The following is a 24,271-nucleotide window of genomic DNA, read 5'->3' on the forward strand; positions in this document are numbered from 1 at the left end:
TGCTATTTGGCATAATTTTTAGTAACGATTGACAGTTACAGATGGATTTGCGCCAAGTCATCTCAACTTGAACTTACATCCGGCTCAAATGAGTCAAATACATGGAGTCCTAGTTTAATAGTTCAGTTTGAGTTTGAATTATCAAAAGTAATTCACCTCTTCGTCGTTAGTTATGTTATTGTTTATCTCTTCAATAGTATTGTTCACCATTTTAAGTTGTACATTCTAAATTTGAGTTAACCTTTGTTTAGGCTTGATTCTGTTTGAATCTATTTACCGTTAAGAGTGGATTGAAGTCAAACTAGCTTGACTTGAATTTATGTTTGAATCAAATACGCTAAACTAATGTTGGAGCTTGAGTTTGATAACTCAATTCAAATTCAAAAGTTCAATGATGATTCACCTTTATGATGTTATTATCTCTCTCGAACAATACTGTTAACCAATTTGGACTCGGAAGTTTTATATTTGAACCTAATTAAAATTGAATTTTGTTCGAGTTTAACTTGAATCCACCTCTAACTGTTGTTCAGCTTTCTTTCTTCATTTTGTCTTCCCAATTCCATGTTCTTTGTCATTCTCCACGTAGTCTAATTCACCATGCAACTAAAGGTAACTGACTGTCTAAAAGAGGCCAGGGTCTCAGAAGCAATAAATGGGAGAACAAACCAGAAAAGAGTTTGACTGCCATAAGAAATTTGCCAAGGAAACTGCTATAAGCTCACACTGCAAATTTTAATCAAACTTTCTTTGGAAATGATATTTCAAAGATCATCAATATGATACAATTGGCTATATATTTATTAATATATTTATGAATTATGACATAAATACACACATACTTGAGATACATTTTAGACTAGCTATACAGCGATAATAGAAGCTTATGCAGACATGTGCATCATTGTAACTTTTTTAACCCAGTGCCTGGGAACTTTGACAACACCATGGGGTGCATGAAGGATTCACGAAAGAGATTTGAACTCGTAAAACCTCATGAATGGCACCGCGGTGAAGCACTCCTAGAACCTCTGCCTCTTTTGTCATTGCAAGATCTGCTAGAGAGACACGATGGGAACGAGATTCATCCCGCATCCGGAAGCCATAGAACCATCTGCCAAGCTTCCACCATTTAACACATACTTGACGCTCTGAAATCTTGCGACTCTGAATAGCTTCCATTACAATCTCAGGCTGCCAATTATTATGTTCTAACATCATTGATTATATATCTTATAATTGCAAAAACTCAAGATGTTGCTTAAACTTTTCCTCACAAGCAAGCAAATGCTGATGAATGTTGATTATGAAGACCCTGCCATCAAAGCATTCTCGTGCAGGCAACTCAATATTATGTGGGGATCCACATATATATTACAATCAATAAAACTATGTGCACTTATAAAAAGTATCAATTTAAATACCAATGATAATGTATCATCATATAATTGAATATTTTTGAATTAAAAATAAAACAACACTCAATTACATGATAACACATTATTATCAGTATCCACTTTGGTACACATTATAAGTATATACAACATAACTCAATTACAATTTAGGTGTTCAATTCACTTTTGGTACCCACTCATGGTGGATGAGGGGCACTTTGGTGAGAGGGATAAATAATGCACAAGTTTTGATAACCAGAAAATAGATTGAAACAAGTTAATAAGAAAAAGGTTGCTTTGCATGTTAACACGCTGAGTGCAAGAGCTCTCTTAACCAGAACAACATAAATAATTAAAAAAAGGTTTCCTTAACATGCCATGCTGTTAGGACTCATATTTAGGTGGGAAGTGGGCGGTTTTGAAAGGGGAAGGTCTAAGAGAGTTTATTTGGGCAGTTTTTGGTTGATCAAAAGCCAGTGGAAGTAGAAAGAGTTTGGCCTTTAAATAGCTAGACAAATTAGGGAGAGATTTTGATCTCTTGAACGCCAGACCAGGGAGGGGAAATTCTTGATTGTTCATTCTCCTATTTGTTACTGTTTTGTGTGTAAAGGAATAACCACTCTCATCTATTGTAAAGCTGGTTTAATTAATGCAGATTCATTGTCTATTCTCACCTATTTCTGCTGTTGAGCTTTTCTTCTAAAATATGTGCGCTTGTTATTTGCTTGGTTCCTAACAATTTAGTAGTAACTGATTGTAGAATTTGCCAGATTCCTAACACATGTTAACATGAACATATGTGCTTACATTACCAGAAAACAGGCTGCAGCAAAATAAACAGAGAAATCTGGCCTTAACATTTGCATATATAAAGCAATGGGCTATCCATTACATGATTTGCCAACTGCTTATATATAGGTAATTCTCTCTGACATGTCCTCTTTGGTTAAACTGCTTATTGCAGCACAATGCAATTGAATGGCACATAGTAATTGCCACACTAGCTATAGCTAACAACTAGTTCTAAAGTGAACAAACTTTAACACTATTACTCGACAAAAGACTTTTTCTTTGACATCTCACATCGCTTGGGAATCTTAAGAGAAGATTTCTTAAATAGTCTGGCTTGTGGGTTGCAACATGGACAATATTTGACAATGGGCCAGGATTAGGAATGCTAAGAGAAGATTATTTAAATAATTGTAAGTTTCTCAGCTGTCAAGAGGCAAAACCGCTTAATAAGTCTCACTATTGACCTAGGCTAGGGACTAGTCAATTTGAAACTTGATTTTCTACCAACCCTAATCAAATACCATTTTCAATACTGTTTTTCTCCTTAACTGATCCTAATTGTGGTATATACCATTTAGTCATTTACACCCTGTTTCTATCTCTTCTAATTTTTTCAAAACAGAAGACTCCCCACAGTGTGCTTGACAGCTAACTGCCAAGAAAACACATCAAGAGAAGAGAGGACAACTTTTATATAAAAGAGGAGCAGCTTGGAAATCAGCAAAAGCAGTAACCTAATTAAGCCTAAAATAATCCTATTCTAATCATCTGGCATTCAATTAATCCATTAAGATACCGAGTTTTTCAAAGTTATTACAGCCATGTCCGCTTCCAACTCTAATTCCTGCAGAAGATGAAACGGCTGACATAGTGTTCCTACCTTGATAGTGTTGTTCTCATAAACCATAGATGCTGCTGATTATGATTTTATAATTTTGTCTCTCACCCATAAAGGAATACAGAAATGGGTAGCTACATTTGATCTGTGGAAAACTTCCATTTTATAGACATATACCACACTAATGACACAGTATAACCAATTGAAATGAGAACATGAACATCTACTTCAACTAGAATCATTCTCACTTCAGAAAAAAAAAAAAAGCATGTAAAACATCATGACCTGATTAAAATGAAAATCAGAGGCAGGAGTAATTACCGGCATTTTGAGCCAGAAAATGCAGTAGTGCAAGCCGACCAAGTTAAGCAGCACATTCAGTTTCGACTTAAACAGAAACATCTGCACATCTTTGAATCCAAGCTGCATAGCGTTCAGGTCTTCAACTGCTTGCAAATAATCTCCAACCTCTAATGAATCTGATCGCATACATTGCTCCACATACTTAACAACATCACTTGTTCCAGTTGCCATCTCATTATGCTGCTTCATATATAATCCCTTCCATCCCTACATAACCCAAAACTTCCTTTATAAAAAGAACAGAACTTTCATTCAGCTCTCAAGGTTTGAAAAAATTGTAACAAAATTATTCACCATTTCCAACTTATTTCAGACATTCATGAATTCAACAAAAGAAACAACTTTAAATCTATAAGTACTTAAAAGACAGAACTTTACAAATTTGATTAACATCTGCTAATGTTTTATACAAAGTGTGACAATATTATTCATGGTTTCTATAAAATTTTATAAATAGTTGAACAAGACAGATGATAAATTTTTATGTGCTTAAAAGATAAAACTTTTGTAACATCCCTGGTAAAAGATATTGGGTGTGTACGAGTATCTTGGTTAAAAAGTCTGAGACCTTGTAAACTATAGGCGACTTTGTTTCCAAATCAGACAATATCTTCATAGGAGACATTCCTATTGAACTAGGATGTTAAAACTTCACCTCGGAATCCTCAATGGAAAATTTACAAATTCCATAGCTCTAGATAAGGAAATTAAGAGTCAATATACTGACAAAAAAAGAAAAAAAGAAAAAAAAATCCATACAGTTACAGAAGGTTCATTGAATACGGGCAGAAGCGGCCATCTCTGTCTTGTAAGAGATTCCCATATGCAGTCCGACCCACATAAGTTTTTCCAAAACCGAGAACAACTGCCCAAAGCACAAACTTCTGGTTCCTTTTCTCAACAAAATAATACAAAAATTAATGACAAATAATAAAATATACAAAATTTATAACAAAAATGAATTCATTCATCAATAATCTTGATGAATTAGGCCTAATAAACCTCAAGGAATGAAGCAATCTTGAGGGCAATATCATCAGGGAGCGAGCTTTGAATGATACACTGGGATGGCTTCATGGTCGCCTGAGCTGAGATTTTTGGTTACAGTGAATGTTTTTCAGCTCGTCTTCTTCCCCTTCATCTATGCATGTTATAGATGAAGATGACCAAATGAGACTGAAAAGGGTAAAAACTTTATGTACTTCTCGTTATAATACAACGTAACTAGCGCAAATGTGGCAAGCTGGCTGTGATTTTCTAGCTTTTGACTTATTTGATGGATGATTCCAATTAATAGAAGGGATGAAAACGGCGTGTACGTAGTGTCTAGGAGTTGAGCAGATTTAGATTCAGATTTATGTTTGACTTGAATGAACCGAACTTAAAATAAAGCCAATTTAATTTATCAAGCTTGCTTTTGGCATGAGATTGAAGTTGGTGTTAGAACTCCCCTTATTAGTTATTATTTTGACAACTCTTTTTTTGTTTAGGTTATTATTTACATGATATTATTTATCAGTTCAAATTGATTTAAGATAAACTCTAATTGATCTCTATTCTGGCACAATTTAATTTGAATTTACCCCTTGTTCTATCTCTTGAAATGGTTACCAGTATTTTTTTTTTTTAAAAGTATTTTCAAGTTTTTTTTTTTTTAAATTTAAATTCATGAAATACCCATGAAAAGGGGGAGTTTTTACTTTTTATTTTGGAAGAAATACCCATCTCTAACCTTTAAGGGCGGTTTGATTTCAGAATTTAAAGATTACCTTGGTAATCTATCTTTTATTACTTTGTTTGGTTTGTCAATAATAAAAGATATTAAAAAATTATTAAAGTAATCTTGATTTTATTATAATTATATTATAATTTATTAATTTTTTAAGACAAAAATAAATTTATTTTTAATTAATATAAAAATAATTATATTCAAAGACATTTAAGTAAAATAATTTATTAGTATTATTTTATTATCTTTAATAAAATACAATAATTATTTATATCTATAAAATTTTATCAAATGTAGTAATCATTTTCTAAGTAATTTATTTTTAAGATAATCTCTCTATTTTGATAATAAAACATTACTTAAACCAAACGTCTTATTAGAGTATTTAAAGTTATGAGATTTTTAAGGGTTTAATTATGAGAATTTGAAGCTCATATCAATAATTATATTATTAAATGTTTCAAGAAAATAGTAAATTAGGATGAGTGTGTTAAAAATTGTAGATATTTTTTTATATTGCTTACCCTTTGTATATTCTTGAATTTATGGGAGAAGAAGAAGAGTTTTATGTGTGATTAAGTATCATGAATCTTAATGAATGTCGTCATTACTAGATGATCATGAGAGAGTAATTGGATTTAAATTCTATGTGGTGATACCATGATAGTTAGTTCCATAATAATAAGAGAAAACTGTTGAACAACTATTAACTTCTTCTACCTTTCCACTATTTTTTTTTAATCGAAAAGTCTTTTGTTTGCGTTGTGAGTTGACCTACACACTGGTAATATCTCTGAATGCTTGTTATTATCTAACAGTTAATTGTCTTTTGAATATTAAATCTATAAGTTTGACTAAGTACAAGTTCCCCATTACCTATTAATTTTAATCCAATGCTATAAGATTTAAAGCATTTGTGCAGATGGGCCCATTGCAATGCAAGAAACAAGGTCAATGACCCAACAATCTCCATGCCCCCCATTAACGAGCAGCTGAGCCTAGACTGGAAATACATGGGAAACCAAACCAAACCGAGCAGCAGTCCAATTTTACAAACGCTCATCAAGACAAGTTTACTGTAGGTCTTGACTGCAATATTTCTTTATAAACTGCATTCATCGAAAGCTGAATCAGAATCATTAATTTGAGGAGAAATGTTAATACAATGCTCGATGTTGATCAGAAGGCAAAATTTTTCAAAGCTGTCAAAGAATGTTTTTTTTTTTTTTATTTATATAATTCTTTATTTTGAATCACTATATATGATATATAAGTTATGTTACATGGAACAGACAACACTTAATTTTCTCACTAACTGCCCTCAACAATCAGAAGGATGCACAAAGACTCATATTATCTTCTTCTCAAATTTGAGGCCTGCTAAAGTCTCAAGTTGCAACTGATGTGTCTCCTCTTGGTTCTTTGGTTCTCTTCTTGGATCCTGAAAAGGATTGCTCTGTGCTGGGGTCTGGAACTTTCTTATTAGGAGGAGCTGAGCAAACTGGAACAATTGACCGGATATGAACTGCTGGTGCCATAGAATTAACTGAAGGCATTCTTCCCAGGTTCTTCATGCCTTCGGGGCAAGGTCTTGATGAACAAGCAGATGCTGCAATCCTTACTGGTGGTGAGCCACGCATAAGAGGATTCGAACTCTCAGGTTTGAGGCTACTGGTGGATACCACACCAGAAGTTCTGATCATCACAGGGGCAGCAAATGGAGCTGGCACAAAGTTCTTGATAGATGCTGGCGAGCTAATCGTGGGGGTGTTTGGAGCTCCAACATTAGACTGCAGATAGCCGATGCCATCAGGTTTTTGTGAGCTCCCATCTGCAATAATTGCACCAGGTCTAAAACTAGCATCCGTGAGTCTGGGTGAAAACCTATTACACTGTACCTTTTGGTTGCTCTGTAATTGAATTGAATCTCTAGCAGTGGGTGCTGAACTGCTACTTTTCTCTTCATCCCTCACCTGAAGCATCTGCTTTTTCTGTTCAGAATGACTGGTGAAGGAAACCAAAGAATTTGGAACTTCTGTATGAAAAAGCCTGGGTACATTTGAAGGGAAATTGGTTTTCCAACAATCAGAACCTCCATTGCCCTTAGCCCACTCCTCCTCTATCTGCGCATTTTCCTTGATCTCTTGTACAGTGACTTGGGAAACACTCCTAACAGGTACAGGCATCACATGATTAGAGGAGCAGAGAAATGGACCAATTTCGGGATCAAGGGAAACTGGTTCTTGTGCCTGCTCCAGGAAACAATGTCTATGGTCTGGCTGGAATATGGATCGAATAAATGGAAAAAATTGAGGTCTGGGGGGAGAGATCTGTAAAGATGAAAATGCCAACAGGTGGTCCTGCTGTTGGGAAGCTCTTTCTTGGGGATAAATTTGGTACAAAGACAATTCTGGGGAAAACTGTGGACATAGCCAATTCTGGTGCTGCAAAGAATATGATCCAGTGTCACCGTATGGGATTACATCCCTCCAAATGGGAGCTGAACCCCATCCAAGAAATCTTTCTCTCTGTTGTGAATTTTTTGTTTCTGGTTGTTTTAGAGTAGCAAGATAACGAGTGATAATTATTTGTCCTTGTTCATCATTTGTTCTAGACTCTGACAAAGAAGAAGAAGAAAAGGAAGAGGACGAAGAAGCTGACCCTGACACTGCAAATGAACACCATAAGATAATATCAGACTGGGCTATTAAGATATACATAAACTTGATTAATGCTATTGGAATAAACACGAAAAAGAACTCCCACCAAAGGTTTTAGCATATATTAAAGCTCCTTTGCAAATCATATTCTGTTGATAAAGGTCAAGTTATCAGTCAATGGAAAAGTCACCTAATTGTCCCATCTCTTCTTCTTTTGTGATTGCTCAAGGGTAAGTGAGCTATGTCCACTACAATACAAGTAAAACTCGTGCCTGCTACTTGGACTTGATTAAGCTCAAGCACAGCAAAAAACTCATAAGAGAAGATATACATACATTTTTTCAAGGCTGACCAAGCAATCAATGCTGCATTTTTCTGTGCTTGCTTCTTTGTTTTAGCAGGTTCTCCTGTAAAGCTCATCCCCGCAAGTTCCACTGTACACAAAAAAACTGGAACATGGCCTGGTCCAGATCGAACAGTAGTGTAAACTGGTAGTTTCAGTCCAGCTCTATGTGCTGTCTCCTGAAGCAGGTTCTTGTAAACTCCAGTTTCATCCTGTCTCAAAGAGGTTTTCAAAATGTGCAGCAGATTAGTTAAATGAATGGAAAATCATGATAGCAATTACACTCCATGTAGAATTGGGTATAATTTCATATGTAAGAAAAAGGTTGAAGACATAAATAATCAGTTGTGGTCCACTGTAGGTTCAGTGGGCAAAGGAGCTACACAATGGGATGAAGCCATTTCCAATCCATAATCTGTTGTGTGGGTTCAAGACGCTCAAGAGCAATCAAATATAGGAGAAAACCCTTTTCGCTTATCATCAACCATCCTTTCCCTACTAAGCTGGATTCAACTACAAGTCACTTTTATGTCAAGAAATTTTACTAGCTGATCCCGATCAGATAATATATATATTTTTTTTGGTTCAGATAATTTTACAATGCTCTACGGATCACATTTTTAGTGTCTTATTACAACATCAAATATTAGGCTAGATGTAGAGAACTGTTCTAGGTCTAATATGATGTAAAGGTGAATACTTTAATATATTATGAAATTAAGAACCATTTAGTAACTAATGACAGGCATGTAAGAGATTAAATGAAAGGAAAAGGAAGAATAAATCTAAGTTAAGCGTATACCAATATTCTTGCGGCCAGGGCTTTTGAGGGGCCTTTCTTTGCAAGCATACTAAGTGCAACCTCAGCTGCAGCATGCTCTGCTTGTCTGAGAGTACTGCAGAAAGTTGGACTCTCAAATATTTCCCCATTAAAGTTAACTGTAGCTTTGAAGCGAGGGGCATGGTCCGGTCCTTGTCGGATACAGGAATAAGATGGCAAGTTGAAACAACTTCTCTGAGCTAATTCTTGCAACTGATTCTTATACATCCCTGTGATTACAGACAACCACAAGGGAATCTACAAAACGAAATGAAAAGTTCAGCTATATTGAAGGAAACAGTTCATCTTTCAGAGAAGAATAATTAATCAAACAATTCAATGAGACCATAAACCATAAAAAGAATTTTGCCACAGGCTTTTCTCAGGATAACAAGTCTTTAAATCAAGCTAAGAAAAGAATCAACCCATGAAGAAACTATCCAAAAACAAGAAAGATAAATTACAAAGTATGCATCATACGATGATCTTTAACTCAACCAATTTATCAAACTCCAGATACACTTGACTAAACATGAATCACACAATGAATTGAATTAAAGGCTATTAAAATTTATTCGGCAGATCGCCCACAACCCGGAAACATATTCAGATCCAAAAATCCATAGAAGTTTCTCAAAAATTAAACTTTACTCCAAAACTCACTCTAAATGCCTATACAGAAAATAGCCAGGAGCAAGAGTGACATAAAACCAACACTTATTTGAACAAATTTCAATCTTGAGGTTTAGCTGTGAACAACAAATAAAGATAGAAGAAAAGGAACTTTACCTCAGAAGGGTCTCAAGCGTTGAAATTTTTTGACCCATGTGAAGGGTCGACCACTGGAAATGGAAGTCATAATTGCCAGAGAGTTGAAGTACAAGGAAATCCAAACTACAAACTCAACTTTTGAGAGGCTTTTTGATTAAAATTTTGATATTTCTACTGTCATGTACCTTGTGAACTGACTTATGCTTCAGATACTTGATGATGATGAAGTTGAAGTTGCTTGTACTTCTTGAATTGCACATAAAAATACAAGCCATATGAAAACGAATAGGAAAAAGAAAGCAATGAAGGTGCCTTATTTTAACATCAGCCATTAATGTCGTATTAAGTTTTGGTGGTTCTGTTGGGAGAATCACTATTTCCCACCTAAGTTTTTGCTGAAAATCAAAAACACACCATGATAATTGAAAAATCAAACTTTCACCCAAAACCGAATTTCTAGTAAATTATTTCTCTTAAAATGAGAGATAAAATAGTTCTTTTACTATTTATATTAAAAAGTTCTAAAATTTATTACTTTTTTCCTCTCAAGTTTTAAAAATTAATATTTCATTTTTACTTAAAGTTTTCAAACTTTGAATAGTAATATTTTCACTTCTAAATTTAGGGTTTTCATATTTTTTAAACTCAATCGTCTCTCATATTTTTAAAATAGTCATTTCACCTCTACTCTTCAACTTCATCTTTCAATATCGTCTTCGACGTTCTCCTTCTTCTAATATGACGATAGGTGATACGATGGAGAGATTTATACCTACCTTCTAATTCCAACTATTTGACCATTTTATTAGAATTATAAAACAAAAATTTATACAAAAACAAACCTTGAGTGGGAAATAGTCTTTTTAACCCTGAAATGTGTATTATTATTATGTATACAATCATATTATTGGATTTTTCATTGAACCTTCTTTTTTTAAAGATTTTTCTTATTTTCTAAAAGTTTTTTTATTTTAAACAATTTAGTATTTTTCAGCCTCATTATTCATCATCTGAACCAGCTCCAGCTTAAACTTAAGCTTTCTATTTTTAATTTAAATTGATTCATGTTTAAGCTCGCTTAGATTCACTCGGCTCAAATCTCAAATTCACCCCTGGTCATAAGGATGTAAACACTAGACTGGAAACTTTAATGTGGCAAAAAGAAAAATCTTCAGAGCAGTTAGCAGAACTTATCCACCTATTGTATAGAATCTACCTTGAAGCAAGGGCCATGAAAGCCAAACTTTGACAAAACACCCGCCTCACATTCCTCTTTAACAGTCGTGTCTTTTCTTTACCAAATTTCAGTAACAATAATGGCTTCTCTTTGTTTCTCCACCATTGTCTTCACTCTCCATTCACCGAAGTGTCAAAGTTTCACCAGCAGTAGCTTGTCTTCTCACTTCTTTGATCATCAAATTAAGGTAAGATCTTTTCCTCGAGTAAATTTATCGCAACCCTTTAAGCTTAGTAGCAAAAGATTCAACCCCATTACAGCTTCTGCGGCAACAGCAATTGAAACCAGCTCATCTTCGTTCAGAAACAAGAATCCAAAAGATACCAACATTTTGGTGGTGGGTTCAACTGGGTATATTGGGAAGTTTGTAGTGAAAGAGTTGGCTAATAGAGGCTTTAGTGTAATAGCAATAGCTAGAGAAAGAAGTGGAATTAGAGGTAGAAATGATAAGGAACAGACCTTGAATGAGTTACAAGGAGCAAATGTGTGCTTTTCTGATGTTAGAAATGTGGAAAGTTTACAGAAAAATTTGGAAAATTTAGGAGTTTCAATAGATGTGGTTGTGTCTTGCCTTGCTAGTCGTACTGGTGGGGTGAAAGATTCATGGAAAATTGATTATGAAGCTACAAAGAATAGTCTTGTTGCTGGTAGAAATCATGGGGCTTCACATTTTGTTTTGCTTTCTGCGATATGTGTGCAAAAACCCCTTCTTGAATTTCAGCGTGCAAAGCTAAAATTTGAGGCTGAATTGATGAAAGAAGCCGAAGAAGATAGTAGATTTAGCTATAGTATAGTAAGGCCAACTGCATTTTTTAAAAGCTTAGGGGGACAGGTTGAGTTGGTGAAAGATGGGAAGCCTTATGTGATGTTTGGAGATGGGAAGTTATGTGCTTGCAAGCCAATAAGTGAGCAAGATTTGGCTTCATTTATTGCTGATTGTGTGTTGAGTGAAGATAAGATTAACCAAATATTGCCAATTGGAGGTCCAGGGAAAGCATTGACACCATTGGAACAAGGTGAGATATTGTTTAGACTTTTGGGGAAGGAACCCAAGTTCCTGAAAGTGCCAATAGGGATCATGGATTTTGCTATTGGGGTTCTTGATTTCCTTGTCAAGATCTTTCCTGCTATAGAAGATGCAGCTGAGTTTGGGAAAATTGGAAGGTATTATGCAGCTGAGAGCATGTTGATTTTGGATCCTGAGACAGGGGAGTATAGTGCTGAAAAAACTCCAAGTTATGGAAAGGACACTCTGGAGGAATTCTTTGAGAGGGTGCTTAGGGAAGGGATGGCTGGTCAGGAGTTGGGGGAACAAACTATCATCTAGATCTTCTTGTTTGTAAAGTTGTAAATTTAGAGCTCCATTGATATCACCAGTTTTCTAACAAGGCATGCATAAAGGTATGAGGTTTCCTACACTCAGAAAGTTCTCAAACTGTTGTATGGATTTTATTAAATGTTTTGAAAGATTTCAATTTATCAAATGAACAAACTGATGTTGTGGGAAATGTATGATTAATGTTCAATGACATGTTTGTGTATGATTGCCTCTATTGTGTAAGCAATTTCAACAAATTGCTGAATGCTCATATGATGTTAAGGCTAATATTTTGGTGAAATATGTATAGGCACGGCACTTATGAAATGGGATTAAGCAGTTATGAAACACCTATGGCATGTATGAGCATTTATGAAATGGGATTGGGCAATAATGGAACATGTATGGGCAGTTATGAAACATGTATGAGCAGTTATAAATTGAGCAAACACAGAAGAGAGTGGGGGAATGGAAGAACGAGAGGAAATTGCATTCTGTTTGGGCAGCCTGGAGAGAGTCTAGTGTCTCGAAAGTTAGATAAATTAGGGAGAGTTTTGGCCTCACAAATATTCGGAAGTGGAGAACACCAACCTTTTGAATAATCTGAATTACCTAACAATAAAGATTTGATTTTGTGAAATTTCGTTGAGTTGTGTTCTATTCAAACAATGTAACATATGATTCAACTAGCATAGTGTACTGTTAGGGTTGTGTTTTGATATGTTTCAAGTTGATCAAGCACCTGTTTCTTCAATTTAGAACACACTACCAAACAAAATTTGAAACCTTAGATTACAATGTATGGTCATTGCCTAGGTCCGTGTGGAGCAATGGAGTCCAAGAGTTTTTGTGCTTTAAAAGTTCATGCCATTTATAGCTTGTGTAGGATCCTGGTCCAGAAGTTGTCTATTTTGGGCAAACGAGTTGTCCCTATTTTATTTTTGGGTTTTACAACCCAAAACGTGTTTTAACAAATTAGAAGTTTATATACTATTTAACCAATATTTTCTTATCATTCTCAAACGATATGGTACATATTCAATATCTCTCTGGTGTTATGTCAATGTTGTAACTCAACATCTGCCCTAAAGTTTGCTCTATAATAGTTTAAGAGAACACATGCAGTTGTTTTAATACCAAAACTTCTGTAATTCTTTTCACCTGGTCATTAGCTTCATTGCCTGCCTCATATAAACTGAAGTCCAATTATTGAAATTTAGATGAATGTAAATTATCAATTACAGGGGGGCTTAGTTGAAGAGTCCTGGTGAGTCAGACTTAGAAAAAACAATAAACTGTTTATAGATTGACAGTGTACAAAAAACTTCAATTGCTATGTAGTTGGCCACCATCTGGTACAAAGATAACTATGTAAAAGTCTTGCATAGCCAATTTCAATTGTTTTGTGTTACGATCCAGGGATTTTGGGACAAATGTCTTAATCCAAGGGGTAGAATAGATGTATATAAATGGTAGGGTTGTAAAAGGGAGAGCTAAGTAGGTGGGTTTTGTGGACAGCCTTAAGGCTGATTACGGAGATTTTCGGTGCCTGGAATGACTCGAATCGGAAAGCCCTCGATTCTTCAAATTTCCGGTTTATCCTATTGTACTATCTTTTTATCAATAAAATCATTTTTATATTGTTGTGTTTAAGTTTATTTGCTGGTTTTTGTGAAACAATTGGGAGGCTCTGGCTTCTTGAATTATTGGTTTAAGCCGTAAGTTCTAATTGGGACCCTCTTTTTCTTTCCATCGTATTCTAAATCAAGATAATTATGTGAAAGAAAAACAAAAATAACTGGGAATGGATTCGAGATGAGCCAATTAGGCTTGAATCTACATTCGGTTTGAACAAACCAAACTCAAATTAGAGTTAAAGTTTGGCTTAAGTAAAACTAGTTTCCCCCTTGGGTGATATTGCTAACTTTTCCGGCAACCCTCTAAGGCTTCAACAATACTGTTTATCAACTCAAGCAAGCTCAAGCTAGTCCTTATTTGAACTTGGTTTAGTTCGAATCTTTCATTGATAATTAATAACACTTTAACACAATGCAAATTGACATTACACATGCATCTCATGAACAAAACTTACAAACAAAATACAACACAAAAAATTAACACATGAGAGTAATATATAGATTACGTAACAAGTACCAACAACATTGTTTTCCACACCCAGTCTCTTTTTATTTTAGATCATAGAGAGTTGTACATAAAAGGGGCCTTATGTAGATGGATAAATCTCATTAAGAACAAGCTAGTACAATCACAAGAAAACAGATGTCTAACCAGAGGTGAAACATTAAGCAAACGGTAGGTACTTACCGGTACGAATAAACTTATATGTTATAATATAATTAGGTAAGATAATTATTTATTTATTTATATTTATTATATTGAACCGTTTGCACATGAAGTATTATTGTTGATTTAATGACGAACCCGTTTTTGTAGAGAAAAAACGGGTAGCATAATGAGGGAAACAAGAATAAAGGAGGCGAGAAGTGACATAATAGCGGAGGTTGCTACATGAACACAGAACCTGTCATAAACTGGGCAAACTTTCGACCACCCAACATGGTGGTTGCCCCTCAATCCATTATATGCTTCCGCGCTGGCTGCTCCGGTCGCCGAAGCCACCACTCCCAACATCAACTGCACCATTAGTTTAACAATATTAATTTCATTGCTAAATCAAAACGAATTCAACATTTTAACTAGGGTTGGATTTGAACTAAACCGAGTTTGAACATAAACAGACTCAAGTTCAAATCAAATCTATAATAGTTAGCTTAAGTTCGAGTTCATTCCAACAAGTATTGGAAATGTTGTAAAAGTGATATTGACAAGATGAATAGTATCATTAAAAAAATAAATAGTATCATTACAAGATAGATAGTATTACTAGAAAGAGATTTGAACTGAATTTGAGCCGAACTATTGAGTTGAAGCTCCAACTTAAATTCAGTTCGAATCGAGCTAAACACCAAGTTGGATTGATTTAGATCTAACCCTCGGTTTTAAGCAAGTGTGATGCTCTCATGAAATGGTTGAAAGGTTTGTTTATTTTTAAGAGTTTTCATTAGGGTTAGATTCGATCCTAATAGATCAAACTCAAATTTGAGCTTAAAGTGAACAAAGTGAGTTAGAGCCAAAGATTAGATTCGTTTTTTTGAATAAGCTGAGTTTGAGTCAACTCAAATAAAATTTAGAGTTAAATTATTTCCAAATTGAGTTCAAGTTTTACTTCATCAATCTCAAATCGGCTATTTTCTATTTGAGTCGATCTCAAGTTGTGTTTTATTCAGGTTTGATCTAGATTGAATCCAACCCTAATTTTATTCATGTTTCGCCTCATTAATTTATTTTAATAAAGTTTGCAAAACCACAATTGGGATCCATGAGAAAAAAATAATTTAAATTGATCTTACCACGTCCAAAAATACAAAATGGAGGAAGAACTTGTCGGAAAAAGCAGGCTTCAAAATAAGCCAGAATGATGCAAGCGTTGTTAAAATACTGTAAAAGCAAGCGACTGATAATGCTGCTGCAAAATATCTGCATTTATCAAATCATACCAAATACTATTAGTCATTGTTTATTGGCCAAAGGGTTTATTCTAATCCAAAGTATACTGTTTTTCTAAGTTTTCTTCTGTTAACTTTGAAAATCTCATTTATCAATTTATGGGTGGTTAAGTTTGTTAATTTTAAGAGCAAAATCGTTATTTTATATTTAATATTAAAAATAAACTTAAATTTAATTTAAATTTCTCCCCTAAACCCTAAAAACTAATAATTTTTCTCCAATTCAAGTTTTCAAAAACAGTATTTTCCCCAAGGTTTCAAACTTTTTAGATTGAATTTTCCAGCAATGATCGACAATCTTTAGGCAACATCTCTTCCTCTCCGACATGTCCTCTTTCCAGTCATGCTCTTTTCGATGCTATGTGACATCTTTGTCAACGAAGACTCTTTGTTGATGAAGACGAGTCATCTTCATTGACGACAATGTCACACAGTGTCAGAAGGAGCATGGCTGGAAGGAGAACGCGCTGGAGAGGAAAAAACGTTACCTAGAGATCGCTGGTCATTGTCGAAAAATTCAATATGAAAAGTTTGAAAACCTTAGGGGAAAAATGTTGTTTTTAAAAAGTTGGGTTGAGGGGAAATTGTTAGTTTTTAGGGTTTAGAGGGGAAAATGATATAACTAACAGATTCAGTTAATTTTAACAGTTTATAAGTTGATAAATAGGATTTTCAAAGTTAACAAGGAGAAACTCGGGAAATTAACATACTCCGGCCTTGTTTATATGGACTTTCATCTTATGAACAACTAGTTTTAAAATGTAATGTCCAACAAATGATATGACTGGTAAGTAGGGTTTGATTCAATCCAAGCCCTTCAAACTTGAATTTTAGTTCAAGACCAAGTATTGTGCTCATTTTCATAAATAAGTTAAGTTCAAGTCAACTTAAATCAAATCTAAAGTTAAATTATATTTAAGTTGAGTTTAAATCTCAACGAGTCGATCTCGAGCTAATTCTTTTGAATTTGAACTAATGTTGAGTTGGGCTTTACTTGAACTTATCTCAGATTAAATCCAACCCTACTAGTCAATTATCTTAAAAAGAATACAATAGAAAAATAGATTTTACATACTTTTGAGCAATGTTTGTAGACTTGGACTTGACTTTGACACAGTCAAAGGGTTGATTTACTAGTCAATTTATTTTATTCACTAGATGGACTAATAATGTTAACATGACATAATTAAATCCTATTTATATATATAAAATTTTGAATTAAAAATAAAATAATATTTAATCATATGATAATATATTATATGTATATCCATTTGTATACTTGAGATTTTAGTTACATCTGATCAGCCCCGTCTACTTTTGAAAACACTGCTCGTGATTATTACTTGTTTCTTGTAAATAAAAAGCATGCAAAGCATTGAAGTAAAAGTTGTGTATATATGTGTGTGTGTGTGTGTGTGTATGTGTATATATATATTACACACACTCACACGAAGGGTGGCGAGTGACGGAACTTGGCTGTATGCAGGATCGTGACTCCCGCCGGAGCTCCTGGAACAGGCACAAGCTGGGTTTGTTTGTTGGTCACCATGACAACGGCTGCAACTAGTGTAGCAGCAAAGAGTGAGACTCTAAGAGCCACATCGCCCCTGAGACGTGGCGGCGGAGCTTCAGATTTCACGGAGGTGGTGGCAGTTGGTTCATGATGAATATTAGTTGAATATTCCATGGTTTTTAAGTGGCTAAAGTCGTTTGTCCCAATTATAAGGGACAAAGCTGGTGAAGCGAATATTGAAGCAAATTAAGGTGACCCACCAAAGTGCGTGTGTGTATATATATACTTATAGATCAAAAGGAGGTTGAAGATTTATTCGTTTTACACATTTTATTTTTATCAACATGTATGCAAAGTCTTTTGAAGGACCGATCTTCCCTATTTTTAGTTACATGTATGCAAAATATGTTGAAAGACCGAACCTTTCTGATTTTCTCATAAAAATATCTAATATGTATTTTATCATATAAAAACGAGTCTAATTTCTAATATTATTAAAAAGTAATGATATAAATTTTTGTTTTATTTCAAAACTAACAACCGGAATAATTCTTGATTGACATACATAATTTTAGGGTGATTGTAACCCCACAAAACCCTAAATTAACCCCTTTTATTTCCAAAATTTTTCCTTGAAAACCCATTTGGAATAAAGAAAACTTACCTAGAGTAAAACCCAACCATATTTAATTTGTTGTTTTGTTTTTGCTTATTTTACATAAGTTTTGTTTATTTTGAGTGTATTTTATGGGTATAAATATCGGAAACGGGTTAATTTGAGAATTTTTCGGTTGCAAATATCTATATTATAATATGGAATATGCACATTAGTGCACCAAAATAATTATATCAACGTTTTTAACAAAAAAAAATAATCATGTCATGTGTATTAGCATCGTTGGAAGTCATTTGAAAATTTGGTACCTTCAATATTGTAATAATCTAGTTCTTTCGAAAAAAAAAAAAAACCTAAAAGTTACTTTCCTTTAATAAAACGAAATGATAACACGATTTCAACGTTGTTATTTCCCATTTTGATTTTCAACAAATCATAATTAACACACTAATCATGACAATAAAAAATTCTTATGAATATTCTTAAACTTCTTGTTTACGTTTTCAGGATTCTGAGTAATGAGATGAGTAGGAGACTAATAATGAAAAGAAGAAATATAGTAGATTTAAGCCGAATAAATTTTGTATAAGTATCAGTTTAAATTTGGTTTAAATCTTAAATATTGAGTTATTTAGTTTGAATGGTAAATAATAATGTCAAAGAGACAGAAGAAGAAAAAACGCTAAAAATGAAGACATAAGATAAGAAGGAACACTAAAACTAGAAACTCTAATAAATAATCAATAAGAAGTTTCGACTCTAGTTTCAATTTGTTCAAAATAAACATGGATTTAAGTCTAAGCCATCTCTCAACAAAATGTAGAAACTAATTAGTGTTGAACAAATGTTAAAATTAAAAGTTGATTTAAACTGAATTGAACTCAAATAAGTGTCAATTTAAACTCGACTTAAATATAAAATCGAGTTTGAGTTGACTCGAATGATAAACAGTAACATTAGAGAAAGAAAAGAAGAAAAATCATTAGAGATGAAGTTAAAGAATAAAAAGGATTATTAGAAAATAAGAGCTTCAATAAAGTTAATGAGCCCTCATACTTAAACTGAACTGTTGAGTTAGAACTTCAACTCAAGTTTCGATTTGTTTGAGTCGAATATAAATTCAAGTCTAAATTAACTTGGCTCGACTCCACCCCTCATCGCAATGTAAGCTAATTAGCAATGTAAGCAAATTTGTCCCATGTGAAGATTTCCATTTGTTTGAAAAGCATGCAAATTATTATAGTGAAGGGTTAGGTGTCTTGAAGAACTTTCTGGAATTTAAAAAGAAAATTAACGATTAACAACCCATCTTTTTTTATATTAATTAATATAATAATATTAGAAAATATTGCGTCCGTTGATTGATCCTCGCCGGCTACCTAATAACTACTTAATTGACTTGACACATTATATACATATAAGATCTAATTTTATCATGTGTTTGTTAGGTTGGAAACCAAGCTGAGCCATCCGTAATAAGTAATTCGTGACCCGATTTCACTAAAGTTGAATCAAATTTAAATTTAATTCTCGAATATGATATTGGTTGGCTTGGTGAATAATATTATATTATATAATAAGATACGTATTGTATTATACAATGCATCTATTATATATTATAATTTTTTATATATTTTATAATATCATATTATATATATCATGTATCATAAAATACTAATATTTATATATCTATTATTTGTGATGAGAGATGAGGCGAAAGTGACACTCTTGCCGTGTAGGATATTGCTATCAAGGGTGGTTGGGCTTGGACAAGATGGGCATGTTAAGTGGCGTCAAGTTCAAGTGGAGTTTGGAAATTAGATGGTAGTAACATAATGTGGATGTGGAGCTAACAAAATTCTTGGTCAACTCGAGATCCGGATGGCCAAATTCAATCTGAAACGTTGAATACAAATATGAGTTCGGTTTCAATGACCTGAGCTTGATTTGAAGATTGAACCCATTTTTATGAACCATCTAATGTAAGAAAGCAATAACTTTATACTGTGTCAATCAAACCAGGAACCAAGAGGATTTCAACAATTGGAGCGCAGTTCACTCTAAGCCGACACTGGGCTTTGGCTGCGAGGTATTGGTCAAATTTAGTAGCAAAAGATGCAACGTGGGGGCAGTTATGATATGGCCTTCATTTCAACAACACCATCCAACACTTCAACTTTTGGGGAAAACGCCAATCTTGAAGGAGGGGTGCTGATAGTATGATTCAATCAAAGAAGATAAGATGGGACGGATAGATGATCTCATCAAAGAAGAAGATAAGAAGTGGGGAATGGTGATAAATGAGGAAGTTCAGAACAGTTTGAAGATAAACATGTATATCTGTCTATCCTGCAGAGTTGGACCAACATCATCCTCTCATTGTATCAGGTAGGGTCGGTTTCATTCAAACTAACTTAAATCAAATTTATAATTTGATTGATTTATTTATTTATTTTATTTTTTCAATAATATTAATAATTTTCAGGTGATACTATAAGATTTGAGCATTATGGGTTTGATTTGTAGATAAACACTGTTCTAATGTGTGACCCGCAAGAGAACCCATAAATAGAATATAGTTTATTTTAGGAGTGACAAAAAAGAAATCTATCAATGACTTTTGTAATCTACAAGATAGGCAATAAATATTTGCTACTGTCAATTTAATAACTTTCAGTCTCCTGAAATATTTCATTTATAGCAATACTATAGATGTAGACTTTTGAAATTTTCAGTCAAATCACGTAAAAAATCGACTGAGTCCTTTGTCTACTATGCCTAAGTCCGCCCAAATTTGACAGACTTGTTTACTGGTGCAAACTCTTACACCAATGAGTGGTTCGATGTACAAATAAATGTAAATTGAGCTTAGTTTAAAGTATTAATATATCAAGCATTTGAAGTAAGAACAAAAGGGCAAAAAAAGTCAGGCGGTGGAGAATTTTGAGGAGGTAAGAAAAATTAGATTTGACTTCAAAATTTGGAACTTTCATTCATGCAAAGGAAATGCCATACCTCATGTGTGAACTCAACTCCATTAATGGAAGAAATATTGCAGTGCAACAAATTGGCTTCATTTCACACATTAATTGATAGAGATAGAGATCTAACTTCCATCTGTATCTGTGTTTTTATAAATATATAGAAGACTATACGTTATTTTTTATGAACATTGGATGCAATATTATCAACATTGGATGAACAGTTCACCAAATAGACAAATGAGTTAATCTTGAACAAAATTATCAAACTGGAACTAACTTAAAATCGAATCATTCAAGCCAAATGATGAATTTAAGTCAAGCCATCTTGGATTGGATCTGCCGCCGTGCAAGTATTACAGACGTTGAAATTGCATTTGGATGCAATTATATAATGAAGACAGCACATTTCAACAAACTTTTTGTGCGTCCCCGTCACCCAGGCTTACAATTTATTGCTTGTGACCCTATTTAAGGCTATCTTCTCACTAATTTCTTCACGCTAAATTTACATCTCTCCATTACTGTAAATTGCCCAATTCCCAGTCTTTCTTAATTTCTTTCAAATGGACAATGGGATGGAGGGCAAAGTTGAGATGAAGATGAACAGCAAAGGAAGAGTGAACGGCCGTGAGTTGTATCTGAGGTTGTTCGCCTTGCTGCTTACTCTGGCTGCTGTCTTTGTTATGGGGCTGAATAAGCAAAGTAAGGTCATTTCGATGAAGATCTTGGCCAATTTTCCTCCTGTTGATGTTCCTGTCACTGCTAAGTGGAAATACCAGTCTGCCTTTGTGTAAGTTCTTCTTCATCTTTATTTTTTAACATATATGTTGCAATATTTCTAAAGAAATCTTATATGGGCAAAGTTAAAAAAAGATATTAGATATGTAATAAATCTTGTATTGCTTAGGGATAATAAGAGAAGATAGGTTAAATAATTTATGAGTTTTCAGATATTTTTTAAGTTAAAAATCTAAAAATAAAATCGTAACGAACTATATTCAATACGGATAATATCTTAATATTAAGTCGGATTATTAAAAATATTTAATATATACAAACATCTCTAATTATTTTAACACAATAAGAAATTCTCTAAATACATTTTAGATAACAAAGCTAAAAAATATAACTATGATGAATTACATATTCAACACAGACAATAGCTTGGTAGTGGGTCAAACTACTAAAAATATTGAGTTTTTATGGACATCCCACATTGTTTGAATATGAGTATTTCAGAGCTTGAGAATGTTGAGAAACTATTAAAAATATTTTAGAGTATAAAACTTAAAAACAAAACTGTGATTATATATATCTAAAATAGATAATATCTTACTAATATACAACGTTATTGAACCGAAATTTTCTATATGGAATAATTTAAATGCTTTCGTACTCTCTATATATATATAGAATACATGTATGATCCAAATATAAGAGGAATTTTAATGCTTTTCGTACAGAAGGATAATTTGGCTCTTTGGGAGCGTCCCTGTTTTTCAAAGTCATATTTTACAGATGCACATAATGGTATAAAAATAATGTTATGTTTACGTATTTGGAACATATAAATTGATATATATTTATATGTATTATTATATGATTATATATTATTTTATTTTTAATTTAAAATTAATTTAATTATATAATAATATATATTAAATATATATTTAAAATAAATATATATAGTTTTATTGAATGATATATATAACCTGATTTTAGGATAGAAAAAATATTGTTAAGAAACATGTCAATGTATGATTGGATTCAATTTAAATTGAATCCAAACAAAACTAAATTTAAAAACATCGATTTGAAATCAACCAACGAAAGTTTGAACTTGGTGCAAAAATAATTTAATTTTATTTAGATTAATTCAAATTTGACTCGTTTGATTCGAATTCAAATTTTACTCAACCAAGTATCAAATCTAACCTTCCAGCCAAGTCTTTCCCATGAGAGGGTAGGTCATTATCTAATTGATGTTACTAGGTTTCAGTGGTTGCCAAATTTTATGAAGGTGTGGTGTTGAAAAAATATATAGACAAGGTGTGAAACTTTTTGTCTATCATTGTCCATTCCACTTAAGATAAGAGTTGATTTTAAGTTCGATTTAAATAAATTGATTTTAAGATAAATTTTAAATTTGGTAGCTTAGCTTAAAATTGACTAATTTATCTGTTTAATAATATTATTTATCTTATTAATAATACTTTTTTTTTTTTATAATACTGTTTATAATACCGACAGTCTTTTAATGATATTATTTCCCATTTTAATCAAGCTAGTACTCGGGAAAAGCATTATATCTTTTCTCTTAGTTCAAGTTGACTCTATGCTCAGCTATGATCAGACCAATCCACCAAAATTATAAATGACACCAACTACATCCAACTGCAAGGCCAAGTTGTCATCTTCTTCATTTTCCCAACCATAAATTGCCATTAATTATGAGCTTCAACGATCAACATCTATTTACATTGACATTGATATTCAACTAACTCATATATATATATATATATATATATATATATATATATATATATATATATATATATATTATTTATTACTGCTTCACAAAATTTCTGGAAATATATATATATATATATATTTTGACTGCTAATTTTCTTTTTTCCAGATATCATATGGTGGCAAATCTCATTGCATGCTCATATGCAGCAGCGTCTCTGTTAGTTTTGCTTGCGAGCAAGGGTGGCAGAAAGAGGGGCTTAGCAGTGTCAATCATTGTCGTTCTTGATCTCGTGATGGTGGCGTTGCTATTTTCAAGTAGCAGCGCAGCCGCGGCCATCGGAGTGTTGGGGTACACAGGAAATTCACATGTGCAATGGCATAAAGTTTGCAATGCTTTTGGGAAATTTTGTGAGCAAGCTGCTGCTGGAATTGGCTTGTCTCAGTTAGGTGGATTGGCGTTTCTCTTGCTGGTTGCCTATAAAGCTTTAGGAGCTCACAACAATATGCCCAACTAGAAAGAAAGAAACTTTGAGCGATATTATGCATGCATGAAAAGCTATCTCTTATTTTTCTGTTAATTTTAATGCCCATCTGGGACTCCAACCATGGTTTCTTATATTAATGTCTGCAAAATGACTGAACTGAACCTATGTTTCAAGTCTATGACTGGACACAAGTATCACGAAATTGGAAACAATTATCGCTAAATGTTGGGTTTATTTATAGTAGGGGTATAATTAAGCCAAACCAAGCAAAGTAGTGTTTCGGCTTGAGCTTGGCCCAATTACTTTAAGAAAGAGCTCCAAAAAAGTCAAATTTGAGACAAACAGCTTA

At 33.4% G+C, this 24,271-nt stretch overlaps 5 protein-coding genes across 7 annotated transcripts; 2 read left to right on the plus strand and 3 right to left on the minus strand.

Annotated features, from left to right (window-relative positions):
* Positions 1-733: 733 nt before the first annotated feature.
* LOC123210398 lies at positions 734-4,748 on the minus strand. 2 transcript variants are annotated; one of them, XM_044628730.1, is made up of 4 exons: positions 4,390-4,743; positions 4,147-4,278; positions 3,346-3,594; positions 734-1,194 (listed from the first exon to the last, which is right to left on the minus strand). In XM_044628730.1, exons 1-4 carry the CDS (start codon positions 4,462-4,464, stop codon positions 916-918), a joined length of 735 nt encoding a protein of 244 aa, XP_044484665.1. In that variant the 5' UTR covers positions 4,465-4,743; the 3' UTR covers positions 734-915. The 2 variants fall into 2 exon arrangements, with proteins under 2 accessions (XP_044484665.1, XP_044484666.1); XM_044628731.1 differs by having other exon boundaries at positions 1,178-1,315; positions 4,390-4,748.
* Positions 4,749-6,321: 1,573 nt separating this feature from the next.
* Positions 6,322-10,005, minus strand: LOC123212007 (double-stranded RNA-binding protein 5-like). 2 transcript variants are annotated; one of them, XM_044631021.1, is made up of 5 exons: positions 9,729-10,005; positions 8,922-9,197; positions 8,112-8,331; positions 7,015-7,784; positions 6,322-6,906 (listed from the first exon to the last, which is right to left on the minus strand). In XM_044631021.1, exons 2-5 carry the CDS (start codon positions 9,165-9,167, stop codon positions 6,505-6,507), a joined length of 1,638 nt encoding a protein of 545 aa, XP_044486956.1. In that variant the 5' UTR covers positions 9,168-9,197; positions 9,729-10,005; the 3' UTR covers positions 6,322-6,504. The 2 variants fall into 2 exon arrangements, with proteins under 2 accessions (XP_044486956.1, XP_044486955.1); XM_044631020.1 differs by having other exon boundaries at positions 6,322-7,784; positions 9,729-10,004.
* An 839-nt stretch (positions 10,006-10,844) lies between these two features.
* On the plus strand, positions 10,845-12,488 carry LOC123210385 (divinyl chlorophyllide a 8-vinyl-reductase, chloroplastic-like). Its single transcript, XM_044628711.1, has one exon. It carries the CDS (start codon positions 11,027-11,029, stop codon positions 12,272-12,274), a length of 1,248 nt encoding a protein of 415 aa, XP_044484646.1. The 5' UTR covers positions 10,845-11,026; the 3' UTR covers positions 12,275-12,488.
* Positions 12,489-14,695: 2,207 nt separating this feature from the next.
* LOC123211645 (CASP-like protein 1D1) lies at positions 14,696-17,573 on the minus strand. Its single transcript, XM_044630437.1, has 3 exons — positions 17,301-17,573; positions 15,697-15,823; positions 14,696-14,920 (listed from the first exon to the last, which is right to left on the minus strand). Exons 1-3 carry the CDS (start codon positions 17,537-17,539, stop codon positions 14,696-14,698), a joined length of 591 nt encoding a protein of 196 aa, XP_044486372.1. The 5' UTR covers positions 17,540-17,573.
* Positions 17,574-21,442: 3,869 nt separating this feature from the next.
* Positions 21,443-24,145, plus strand: LOC123210703 (CASP-like protein 1E2). Its single transcript, XM_044629184.1, has 2 exons — positions 21,443-21,755; positions 23,604-24,145. The coding sequence occupies exons 1-2, from the start codon at positions 21,529-21,531 to the stop codon at positions 23,950-23,952; spliced, it is 576 nt and encodes a 191-aa protein (XP_044485119.1). The 5' UTR covers positions 21,443-21,528; the 3' UTR covers positions 23,953-24,145.
* Positions 24,146-24,271: the final 126 nt, after the last annotated feature.

This window comes from Mangifera indica, chromosome 3 (genome assembly GCF_011075055.1).
Source record: "Mangifera indica cultivar Alphonso chromosome 3, CATAS_Mindica_2.1, whole genome shotgun sequence".
NCBI lineage: Eukaryota > Viridiplantae > Streptophyta > Magnoliopsida > Sapindales > Anacardiaceae > Mangifera > Mangifera indica.